The sequence below is a fragment of the Juglans regia genome, chromosome 1 (assembly GCF_001411555.2).
Source record: "Juglans regia cultivar Chandler chromosome 1, Walnut 2.0, whole genome shotgun sequence".
Taxonomy (NCBI): Eukaryota; Viridiplantae; Streptophyta; class Magnoliopsida; order Fagales; family Juglandaceae; genus Juglans; species Juglans regia.
The window spans coordinates 38,014,755-38,026,994 of NC_049901.1; the positions used below are offsets into that span (position 1 = coordinate 38,014,755).

Here is a 12,240-nt window from a genome sequence, read left to right on the forward strand (position 1 = left end):
TGTTGGAGTTTGGGTACGTACTATAATTAGTAATTACACGTGAATTCATCCGAACAACAGCTTCCGTCGACAACACTGCTGCTTCTGACTCATGAAACTCCGTGCGCCGACAATCTTGGATACTGTTATTAGTTGCTATTTTTTTTTTTTTTTTACGGAAGTCGCTATTTCTTCTTTGTAACCGAAAGTATTTGTTTCTTCCGAATTTGAAGGAATAAAGACATAAATTAGATATATTTATAAAAATCGTTACTCATAATCTAAATAATAAGTGCAAACAACCCATCTTAATTAAATTCTAATATAATTTCTTTCTTTATTGCATCGTTCACAAATTCCATTTCTTTACCCATATGTATTACACCTGAAATTAGCTCAAGACCTTAACAACCATGGAGGACCCGATGGCGGCGGCGGCGGCTGCTGCGACGAAGCTGAGCATCTACAAAGCAGCGAGGACAATAAAGCGGAGAGAGAACACGCTCTACAACGCCTTGAGATCCATCTACGATGACTCCATCTTCGTGGGTGAGATCTCCCAGCTATGGCCCGATCTCCCTCTCCTCGCCAACCTCCGCTGTGGCCTCTGGTATTCTCCCAACTTCCACTCCACCTGTTACTTCAAATCCACCGACGGTCACGCCAACAACTGGTCCTTCAGCACCTCCCGCCTCAACCTCCACGTAGCTCAACTCGCCGGTATAACTTAGCTACCTTGTTCCTCACGACTCTCTTCCTTGTTTGATGGTTGAGATATCGGTGGAAAAGAAAAATTATTTGGGAAAGTGAGGGATTTTACACTTTTTATGTGCGCATATCGTATTAGAATCAATTGGGTTTGAAGTTTCCATTCTTTTTGGCTTGATAATGTGTTGTTGTTATTTATTTATTTGTGTTGGTGTTGGGAAATTGAGATATTTTAAATGTTTGCTCTTTTGATGGGTAGGACAGAAGGGAGGCTGCATTATAGTTGATTCCACTAGAAGAGGGAAACGGTTTCCGGACAGCATGTCAAAGACAATACCCATTTGGACTTGTGTTTTGAATCGGTCCATTCGCAATTATTTGAACAAGATGCTTGATAGTACAGCGCCAGCGGACCGGGTGAGTGCTACTATAGTTCATGCACGATAAGTTTGAATCTAGAGTTCTGAAATTCTCTTTCACAGTCCTTGCTTGACGCAGAAGAGCGATGCCCCCTGTGTTAAGTAATGCCTCAATGATGCCTTAGTTCAATGAAAGTGTGAAATTCGAGCTTGTGTTCTTCCTTTTTGGTTTATGTCTAGTTCTGACTGATTTCTGTTTTATTTTCTCTTTGAGCATGGTGATTTTGCATTATTGTTTTGTGATCAAGTTATTGAATTCTTTTATATGACTCTGTATATTTGCGCGTGTTGTTCATTTATTTATCTAACATCATCTCCTTCTGCATCATCTCCTTCTGTATGTCTTAAACGTATTCACATTTCTCTATTCACTGACCTGATTTTGAACAGAAGTCAACTATTTCTGATCAAGATGATGACAGTAACTCTCTTGAATGGGATTCCTCGCTGCACCTTCCCCTTTGGGTTTCTGAAACAGAGAAGGCCAATATTGAGGGTCGCTTAGAAGAATGGACTAAACAACTAGATGCTAGTGGTGCTGATATTGCCTCTCTAGCATTGTGCTTGAAAAAACCCCTACGTCCTCTATGGATTTCGCAAAAAACTGTCATCTGGTTAAATGAAGTGCCTGATCATGATTCATGGGATTTCACACCCATCATACTTCTCTCTGCCTCTTCCTCAAACGGAATAATTCAACACAGGTCTATCTCAGAGTTTAGCTGGAATTATATAGCAGGAGCAGGAGACGATGAAGAAAGCTGGGCAAGAGGTTTATCACCTAATCTTTTCTGGGGTCATGCCTATGATCTTATAAGTGCAGGGCCTGATTTGTGTAATCAGAAGGTGGCAGATATGGTTGAAAAGGATAGAGTTTATCGTTCACAAAGGGGACAAAATGCTCCTCAGGTCACAGTCAAGGCTTCAAAGAGCTCAGTTCATCTTTCACAAGGAGAAGTTCCACAATCATTGGATATTCCAAACATTGAAATTGATAAGAAGTCTTATGATGAAGATTGTGGAATTTCCTGGTTGGGTTCAGCAAATCTTGCAGTTGGCAGATCCCAACTTGGTATGCTAAGTAGCAATTATCTTTTGTTTTTGTTTTTTTTTTTCATCCACTAGGGCTGGTTATTTAGATTTCCGAAACTTCTTTTCAATTTATATATAGTCACTCTGCTAGTGTGAGTTAATATCTTTGGTACTCAATGCTTTGTTACGTACTTAAAAAGGGGAAACTCGTTTCAACTATAAATAAATAAATACAAAACATGAAAGAACGTTGATCTAGGACAAAGTGCTTTGACAACAATTCTGGTGTAAGAGATGGGGGGCATCAGGCATCGAATATATCTAAGGTCATGGGTCAAATAGGTTCATGAAAGTTTGAATCTTGACAGGGTTAAAGACATTAGAAAAAAACAAAAAACAAAAATCTTGACAGGGTTAAAGGAGCTGGAAGAAGGAAGCAAAGTTGTTGGTTCTTCTGGACAGCAACTTGTTGTAGAGTTTAGGAAGAGCTAGGGTTAGTTTATGGTGGTACAGAGAGGTAAAAAATTTAGGAAAGATGTGGTTTGTAGTAAAGCGGGGGTGTAGGACACGGTTTGGAGGTAAACCGGCCAGGAAAACTCCATTTTAAGCTGCTGTTCTGGGTGCTGTGGACAGTTGCTGAGAATGGTAGAATTGAATTCTTGGGCAGCTTTATCTATTTTATGGATGGGGGGTTTAGGGTTTAAACAAGAAGAATTTTAGGAAAATAATTGGCGCAAAATCAAAGTCTTTGGTCAGAATTTGATGGGAAATTTCTGGCATCTTGAAAGGAATATGTGAAGAAGATATGTTTAGGCAATCACACCTAATTAATTAAACCCAGGCATTGCACCCAGGGTTCCCTCGGATCACACCTTGGAGAAGGAACCACAGAGAAATGCCAAGCATAATTGCTCAAAGTTCTCATAAACTTATTCTCTGTTGGACAGAAAATGTTACACCAACTTTTATAGAAAACTATGTCTAACCATTATAGTGTAGTAAAACCAACAAATAAGACCTAAAAGACCTAAGTTACAACACATTCTAGAAATATATAAACTATGGGAATACACCTGACTCACACAATTAAATAAAAACCATTCAAAACCAGAAATGAGAAGAATATACAGCTTTACCTTGCATCTCACGAGTCTCCCGGCATGGCCTTATGGACAAGTTCTTCTGTCCAGTTGGATATCTACCAGTGTTTTCAGATATCTACCAGTTAGATATCTGAAAACAAGGAAAAAGGTTTGGAAGTCCCATCTAATAAAGTGACTTATGAGTCAAAAGTCGATAATGCCACCTCACAGATATTTTTGTATGCTTTCAAATTATTGCAGATTCATAATCAAAATTGATTTGGATTTCTGTAGTTTATTTATTTTGCTAGGCATTAAATCTTATTTGAGGGGCCTCATCCCCAGATTTCTATGCTTAAGAAAAGGATCATTTATGTTGGGTTTCTCTTCATCCTTTTGATTGGGTTTTTTTGGTCTCTAAATGCAGGTGTTACACTTACTGTTAGTCCTATATCATCTTATCCACTTATTTTCTCTCTTTCCCATCTTAGTTCTGCCAGCAACATTATTCAAGCAGTAATTCATAATTCTCAAATGTTTCGCTTGGCTCACCTGCAAGTTTGCATGCTTTTGTGCAGCTTCAAAGATATCTAATGTTGATTGCATATTGAATTGTGACCAAGAGTCTATCTTTCTCTACCTTCCCGATTCTGAAGCACATTTGCATCTTCCTATGGTGGTGAGTACAATAGAAATTAAAAGCTGACACTTTTTATTATCATTTTGTTTTCATTTTTGGAGATTAGTCTGCTTACTTTGGCTCTTATTGGCCAGACATCAAAATTGGACCGATTTTCCTTATTAAGCAATCTTCCTTCTGCGGTAAACTTTGCAAAGTTGAAACTTAGTAAAGGGAAGACACTTCTCGTTTGTTGCGATAATGGTAAAGATTCTAAGTTCTCTTTCATCAGTGGTAATACATATTTATTAACTTGATGGGATTAGATGTGCCAAGTTATGGACTGATATCCATGTCCATGGACATGGAATCATTTGAATTAGCTCAAATGTGTTTTTATCATATCATTTCAATTGGCCTTTGTATTCATGTTTTGTACAGGATTCATCCTCGAATTAAAGAACATTTTTCTCTTGTTTCTTGAATTTTGAGTATTGTTGTGTTAAATTTTAATTGTTACTATTTGGTCCAAAACCGATTTTCTGCAGACCTCTTGTTTTAACACTGCTTTTTCTGAACTCAGTGGCCCTTAGAAAATGGAAAGGAGCCATTTTCTTTACATAAGCTTCTCAAAATTTTGCTAAAGGTGTCTGGCTAATGTATTTTTGCATCTTCTATTTCCAGGGGAAGATATAAGTGTGTGCGTTTGTCTTGCTATCTTGACATCATTATTCAATGAGGAAGGTGTGTCGCCTTGTTCTGCATTTGTTTTCTCTCGCTTTTCCCTTCACTAAATTTTGATGGAAGTTAAAAGCTATAACTTTTTCTTACCTTGAGATACTTTATCAATTATATGTTAAAGATATAAAATAAATAATAAAATCTACCTCTTCCCATCAGTTTAAACTTTTGGGACAAGTGGTGATTTCACATAATATCAGAGCAGAGATCCTGAGTTTGAACCTTAACTCTATACTCAATCTCATTTAATTAAAATATTTCACGTATTGGGCCACCCATTAAAGGGAGATCCACACGTGAGGGAGAGTGTTAAAGTATAAAATAAATAAATAAATCTACCTATTCCCATCAGTTTAAGTTTTTGGAACAAGTGGTTATTTCACAATGAAGAAATTCATGGGCCTAACTCATCTCATAAAACCGGTTCTACAAGAGATGATTGTTCATTTCTTATAAATATGCTCAAGATTTTGTTCACAGACAATGTGAGATTATTTCTAAACAATATGTTCAGAACTGTAATAAACTGCATATATTTTCTTAGCACGTATCATATGTACTAATGACTAACGAGTTCTACCGAAGCTGTATTGCACATATAGAGTCATTGAATACATATTCCTCAATTTTCTCTCCGCAAGCTAGTTTTTTTGTCGTAAGCATGATCTTCTGTTGTGTGGTTGGGATCTGTATTTATTTATATTTACCGAGGTTCTTTCAATTATCCAAGACTAGCATAATATATGAAGTAACTGCTATATATTATCTGTCTATGCTTATTTTCTGTATTGAAAGTTGAAACTTTCATTAGGAACATTTGACGATGGGAAATCCTTCAAGGAGACACGGATTACTAAATGGGATTTGCGACGCCGACTTGTATATCTATGTAAATTTGTAACAAATGCTCGGCCATCGAGAGGCAATTTGAAGCAAGTTTTTGGTTTTCTAAACGGTGGAAGCATCGGTACTTCAGTTTGATGACATGACGACGGAAAAGGGTGCATGTTTCAATGCCTCTCCATAGCTTACAGAATTTGTAGACCATTTATTTATGAAAATATTTTCTGAAATCTTGCAACTTGCAGCATTCCATGTATATGAGCTTGGACTGCAAACTGTGCCCGAGTTTTTTCCCGTTTGGATTCAGAGCTGAGTTGAGATGAGTTGAATAAAATATTGTTAGAATATTAGTTTTAATATTATTATTATTTTAGAATTTGAAAAAAGTTGAATTGTTTATTATATTTTGTATTAGAATTTGAGAAAGTTGTAATAATGAGATGAGATGTATTGACGTAAGTTTCAAATCCAAACAAGACCTGATAACAACATATGCAGATTTTGCCGTTGAGATATATATTAAACAACAATGCTACAGGTACACGCCAAGCGTACCTTTTGCGTAACCGGCTATTTACGTGGCATTATTAAAAAAAAAAAAAAAAAAAAAACAAAAATTGAATCAGACAAATGAAATGCCATCACGAGCGGCAAAACTAGATCTAAACGAAAAGAAGAAGAAAAACAGCGACGCAGTGCATTATGAATCGATTGTCTACTTGCCGTCGTCGAACCCATCCCAGAAGAAACTGTTAGTCCATCCCAGAAGAAACTGGGTCGTTGTGCCTTGTAAACCTTCATCTGCGTCGGTGGTCGATTTCTGTGTTTGAGAGAGTGCCGTCGTGGGTAGACTAAGGTTTGATTTTATTTTCCTCTGTTTTATGCTTCTATTTTTTTACAACAATAAAGCTACTTGCACAAAGGGTAGACTGAGAGGTTTGATTGTATTTTCCACTCTTTGATTCTTGGGCGAGGTTGGTGGTGGAAGATTTTCAATTGTTTATTATATGCTGCAAATTGATTAATCTGGGTATTATTAATCGCCCTTTCGTTCATGTGAACATGTAAACCGAGTAGCCAGATAGTTTTAGTGATGTGGTGACACCTGCACTCTTTGCTGTCTGGGTTTAATAACAGTTTGAATATTTTCTACTGAAACCAAAGTTGCTATGAGTATTCATTTGCAGCATGTGTTTAGGAGCTAGCTTTGATGCTCTTCAAGCTTTACATGTCAAGTGATATTGTTTTAATGAGCACCATTCAGGACCTGCTTGTTTCACTAATATGACAATTAATTTCACTACTTGTTTCTATTTCCGAGCTAATATTGCAAATGTTATAAACCTGGATGGACTAGTTGTATGGCCAGTTTTAATTCCTCTTGTGGAATCATGCAGTTCAATCAACGGGTTCAACATGGAAAAAGGGGAAGAACACCCATCGATGCTAATACCATGTAACTCAAATCTCCCAATCGCGGTATGTTATATTTATATTTGTAGGACTATGTTGAGTTGATATTTATTTCCAAAATATATAAATAACTTGTATACATTTGCACATTTTAAATCTAAAATCAGTAGCTTGCATAAAAGATTAAAATTTGTTTAGAATTTCTCTTAACTGTCATTGAAAAGTGGGTTCAGATCCTATTAAAATCCAACATTTGCACATTTTAAATCTAAAATCAGTAGTAACGTAGATGAAACAATTGGACATTTTGCACATTTTGAAACAGAAGTAACGTAGATGAAACAATTGGAGCCTCTGGGATTTAGCAAAAAAAAAAAAAAATGGAGCCACTGGGTAGCTACCAAAGAATTTTTCTGATGTTTTCTTAATAATAAGAATTTTTCTAATGTAAACTAACAAGTTGCTGCACCTAGCAGACCAACTTCACCACTTTCATATGGGCTAAGGCAGGCCCTTGCTGAAAATTATTTTATTTTCCCTTTTCTCCTTTCTTGTAAAGAAGTAAGCTACCATTCTAGTATTAGCAAAACTAAGTATTTATATTACTGATATTATTCACAAAGTAATAAAAAGTCGTATGCTTAAAGATCAAGGAATAGGGAACAGCAAGTCACTAGTGGAAAACCTTAACAAAACGGAAAAACTCAGTACATTTCATACTTCATGTGTATCAAAGCATGCATATTGTTCAGATATTTGAGAATGCAATAAGAGTTTTTCTGCTTGGAAGCCAATGTGGAAGACATCCTCCACACCTCATATGACATGTTTTAATTTGCAACAGAAGTTTAACATTTATGGGGATAGCAAATCAAATCTTGCCATATCAAGTTGCTGCACCTAGCAGACCAACTTCACCACTTAGATATGGGCTAAGGCAGGCCCTTGCTGAAAATTATTTTATTTTCCCTTTTCTCCTTTCTTGTAGAGAAGTAAGCTACCATTCTAGTATTAGCAAAACTAAGTATTTATATTACTGATATTATTCACAAAGTAATATCAAGTCGTATGCTTAAAGATCAAGGAATAGGGAACAGCAAGTCACTAGTGGAAAACCTTAACAAAACGGCAAAAATCAGTACATTTCTTACTTCATGTGTATCAAAGCATGCATATTGTTCAGATATTTGAGAACAGGAAAACCTCAACGACTCCTCTTATTGATTTAGTTATTGATTTTTCGCTCTTTTTGCAGAATGCTAGTTACCCGACTCCTCTTATGACTACAAGCTCCGCTACAAGCAGAAGAGTTGAAAACATAGGGGATGTAGTTGAGCATGGCATTGCCGGGACATCTCAGTTAGAGGATGTAGTTGATGGTGATACGATTGAGGAGCCACAGTCGGGGATGGAATTTAATTCTTTTGAAGAGTTAATGAATTATTATAAGCAGTATGCTAAGAAATGTGGGTTTGGGGTGATGACAAGAAGGACTAAGAAGGGAGATGATGAGACTGTTCGATATGTCACCCTTGGTTGTGCCCGTGGTGGGAAGGCCCGGAATAGGACGTTGAATGTCGCTAGACCACGTCCGACAGGAAAAACAGAATGTAAGGCAAAGATTAATGCCTTAAAAGTTGATGGAAAGTTCCGATTAACAACAATTCATAATATCCATAATCACGGCCTGAGTCCAAAGAAATCTCGCTTCTTTCGATGTAATAGAGAAGTGAGTGACTCCGTAAAAAGAGTCTTAGATATCAACGATGAAGCTGGCATCCGAATGAATAAGAGTTTTGGATCTCTCGTCGTTGGCGCTGGTGGATTTGAGAACCTTCCATTTTTGGAAAAAGATTGTCGGAATTATATCGACAAGGCAAGACATCTACGACTTGGGAAAGGTGGTGCTGGAGCACTTCAAGAGTATTTTTGTAGGATGCAGTGCAAAAATCCCGGTTTCTTTGCACTGATGGATTTGGATGATGAAGGGAGGTTAAAAAATGTCTTCTGGGCAGACCCCCGTAGTAGAGAAGTCTACCAATACTTTGGTGATGTGGTCACATTCGACACTACATACCTGACGAATAGATATGGGATGCCATTCGCACCGTTTGTTGGTGTAAACCACCATGGGCAATCAATTCTGTTGGGCGCAGGATTGATTTCTAGTGAGGATACGGAAACTTTTGTATGGTTATTCCAGACCTGGTTGAAGTGTATGGGTGGTATAACTCCGAAAGCTATTATCACCGATCAGGACAGAGCGATGAAAAATGCAATTGTTGTTGTCTTTCCAGAAAGTCGACATCGACTTTGTTTGTGGCATATACTGAAAAAAGTTCCTGAAAAGCTTTCCTCCTATGCTTCCTACAAAAGTGGGATGAAAAATGCATTGTTAAAATGTGTTTATGACTCCCAAAGTGTTGAAGAGTTTGAGAAATCTTGGGATCAGTTAATTACCACTTACAATTTACATGAGAATGCCTGGCTGAAAAGTTTATACACTGAGCGTGAGCATTGGGTGCCAGTCTTCTTGAAAGACTGTTTTTGGGCTGGAATGAGTACGACGCAGCGCAGCGAAAGCATGAATGCTTTTTTCGACGGTTATGTTCATGCCAAGACAAACTTAAAAGAGTTTGTCGACTAGTTTGATAGTGCATTGAAAAAAAAAATTGAGAATGAAAATAGCGCGGACTTCCACTCATTTAGCGTTACCATTCCATGCATATCTAGATCTCCAATCGAAAAAATATTCCAAGAGTTGTACACAAATGCCAAATTTAGGGAAGTTCAGCTGCAACTTACCGGCATTATCGATCTGGATCCAGAGTTACTTAAAATGGATGGTGCAGTAAAGACCTATCTGGTAGAGGATGAAGTTCGTGTGGAGGAGTTTACTAAGTTGGTTAAGTATTTTGTGGACTTTAGGGAAGAAGATGTAGATGCAAAGTGCTCTTGTGGTTTATTTCAGATGAGGGGTATATTATGCAAGCACATCTTGGCCGTATTTAAATGTAACGGGATAAAATCCCTACCAGAGAAGTACATTTTAGATCGATGGAGGAAGGACATCAAAAGAAGATACACATTAATCCATAACAGTTATGACGCAGGCGATCAGCGGCCAGATGCTAGCAGATATTCAAGTCTATTGAAAATCTGTTATAAAATGATTACTCATGCAGCTGGTTCAAAAAAACATACTGAGGATGCCACACAAAAGTTATATGCTATGATTGACTTATATAGTGAGAATGAAGAACCCCCATCGTTGACCCTCACTGGTTCCAATGTTGATTGCACGACAAATGAGACAACCACAGTGGGTAGTTCAAAGTAAGTACTCAGTCCAGTAGTTGTTAGAGGGAAAGGTAGACCCACATCTCTCAGAAGAGCATCCAGGATGGAGAAAGAAATGCGGAAAGTTAAAGGAAAGACGAAAAAAACACCAATAAACCGGAAACGTAAACAGGTGCACTTTATTCAATTTTAAATATACATGTTTATGCGGGTTATTTTATTAATGCAAAAACTAACAAATGGCCAATTCTACTTGTTTATTAGAGAGATGAAGGAGATACACCAGTGCCAAACACATGCAGGAATTTATTTGGCCCATCAGAGATAGATATATCCAATGTTGGTTACTTGCAACTATATTATTTTTTTATATTAATATTTGAGTTCTTATATTTATGTATTGATTTTTGTTATTTATGACCAGCATGTTCAAGACAGATTAGTTAATGTAATTGGTGGATCCCAGCTGAGAGAAACAGTGGGTGGGAGTCAAGAAAGTGTAATATTTCTTGACTTTTTAGATTCAATTAGTAACATCGAAATGACATTAATATTTACATATTAATCCTTACAGATGCAATTTGATTTGGATGGATCACAACCGATGTCGATTGGGTTGGATGGATCACAATCGGTGCAAATTGGACTCCATGGATCACAACTGATTCAACCATGGTTGGGTGGACAAAAGAACACATAAACATAATATTTGGATATATAGTTTATGTGGTTGGGTATTTAAACATTTTTGTTGAAATTAAATTGGATATGGGGCTGTTGAGCCATGTAATCACTGAATGTAAGTTGATTTTTTGTAATCACTTTTTGTAAAATGGGACCTGGATGGATATGAGCCATGTAATTACAACTGGCCAATATTATGATTATGTGTACCATCAATTCCTTTTGAAGATTCTTACTTTCAACTTATCTGGTTGCTGTATTTCATTGTTTAGTTGTTAGCTTATGATTATCTTATAACATTGAGCTTTTTTTCAGTTTTGAGTATGTGCTGCTATTGCATTATTGGACATGTTTGTGTGTCACAACTTGATCTGTGTGCCTTCTCTTGTTTTCTTGTTGTTTGGTGTCTTATGGCTTACTTAAAATATATAAATGATCAAAATTGTTATGTTGATCTGCACTTTAATTTTTATAGGCATCAAGGAAGCTGACACTGGATTAGCTGCACCAAGTCAGTGGGATCTAGTATCTGATAAACAATGGATTTTTTATAAATATGTTTTATGGTGCCTTTCTGAAATTTCTGTTTCATATTTTATCCCTTGCAAGCGTGCTAGAACAGGATTTTATGGGGATTCTTTGGAGTTTTAACTTGAGCAGACAAGATGCCATCTTGAATATGTTTAACTCATACTATCATGCCAGTAACAGTTTGACATATGATTTCTACTTTCCCAAACTGCAGTTTGTTGTTGGGCAGGGTTGACAAGGTTTCCCCGACTGACATAGAAGAAGGCATGCGTGTGGGTGCGATCATAAGCGAATTTTTAGTAATTTTTTGCAGATAGTTTGCTGGATTAAATCATGTGGGGGTGATTTTGAAGTCTTTCAAATGTAGTTTTCTGACGTGGGTATTGCTGTTTTTCTTTATAGCTCATTGAGATTTCACTGCATTGCATTCTTGAAAAAGCTTTGTAATCATTTCCTGTCGTTCGATTCGATGCTTTTGCTTATCGTTTGTCTTTAGGTTGGATTTAGTCTGCATATTGCTCGAAATAAAGTTGAGCATATCTTCTTAAAAAGTGTAACTCATATTATTCTGTATCTAATTTTCAGGTAAGCTGTTTCATATAACTATCTGTCTCAATTTAACTTGTTAACTATCTTTTTGACTTTATAATGTGGGTTTATACACCAGGGCTCTCATTGGACATATATATATATATATATATATATATATATCTTTTACATGGCTGTCTCTTGTTCAATGGTTGTTGGAAAAATGAGAGAAATAGTGGAGGAGATTGGCCATTTTCTTACTTTATGTAACTGTTTTTTTTTTTTGAAGTTTGAGAGAGTATGCGTGCAATAGTTAATCATTTATGTCATTTGTTGAGAGTTAGGTCTGTTTTTTTTTTAC

At 36.7% G+C, this 12,240-nt stretch overlaps 2 protein-coding genes across 4 annotated transcripts; both read left to right on the top strand.

Annotated features, from left to right (window-relative positions):
* The first annotated feature begins 310 nt into the window (after window positions 1–310).
* On the top strand, window positions 311–5,882 carry LOC108987248 (uncharacterized protein C3F10.06c). 3 transcript variants are annotated; one of them, XM_018960131.2, is made up of 7 exons: window positions 312–699; window positions 947–1,104; window positions 1,497–2,178; window positions 3,799–3,899; window positions 3,995–4,103; window positions 4,524–4,583; window positions 5,392–5,882. In XM_018960131.2, exons 1-7 carry the CDS (start codon window positions 393–395, stop codon window positions 5,559–5,561), a joined length of 1,587 nt encoding a protein of 528 aa, XP_018815676.1. In that variant the 5' UTR covers window positions 312–392; the 3' UTR covers window positions 5,562–5,882. The 3 variants fall into 3 exon arrangements, with proteins under 3 accessions (XP_018815677.1, XP_018815676.1, XP_018815678.1); XM_018960133.2 differs by having other exon boundaries at window positions 348–699; window positions 952–1,104; XM_018960132.2 differs by lacking the exon at window positions 4,524–4,583 and having other exon boundaries at window positions 311–699.
* Window positions 5,883–8,004: 2,122 nt separating this feature from the next.
* LOC109016316 (protein FAR1-RELATED SEQUENCE 5-like) lies at window positions 8,005–9,483 on the top strand. The gene has a single exon (XM_018998744.2). The coding sequence runs from the start codon at window positions 8,005–8,007 to the stop codon at window positions 9,481–9,483; it is 1,479 nt and encodes a 492-aa protein (XP_018854289.2).
* Window positions 9,484–12,240: the final 2,757 nt, after the last annotated feature.

What these genes read in the sequence shown, in the direction of transcription:
- LOC109016316 (XM_018998744.2), top strand. Translation starts at nt 8,005, where the DNA reads ATGCATATTGTTCAGATATTTGAGAACAGGAAAACCTCAACGACTCCT.
- LOC108987248 (XM_018960131.2), top strand. Translation starts at nt 393, where the DNA reads ATGGAGGACCCGATGGCGGCGGCGGCGGCTGCTGCGACGAAGCTGAGC. An exon ending in CCACGTAGCTCAACTCGCCG is followed by an intron (nt 700 to 946) that starts GTATAACTTAGC and finishes TTTGATGGGTAG; the next exon opens with GACAGAAGGGAGGCTGCATT. An exon ending in ATCATTATTCAATGAGGAAG is followed by an intron (nt 4,584 to 5,391) that starts GTGTGTCGCCTT and finishes AACTTTCATTAG; the next exon opens with GAACATTTGACGATGGGAAA.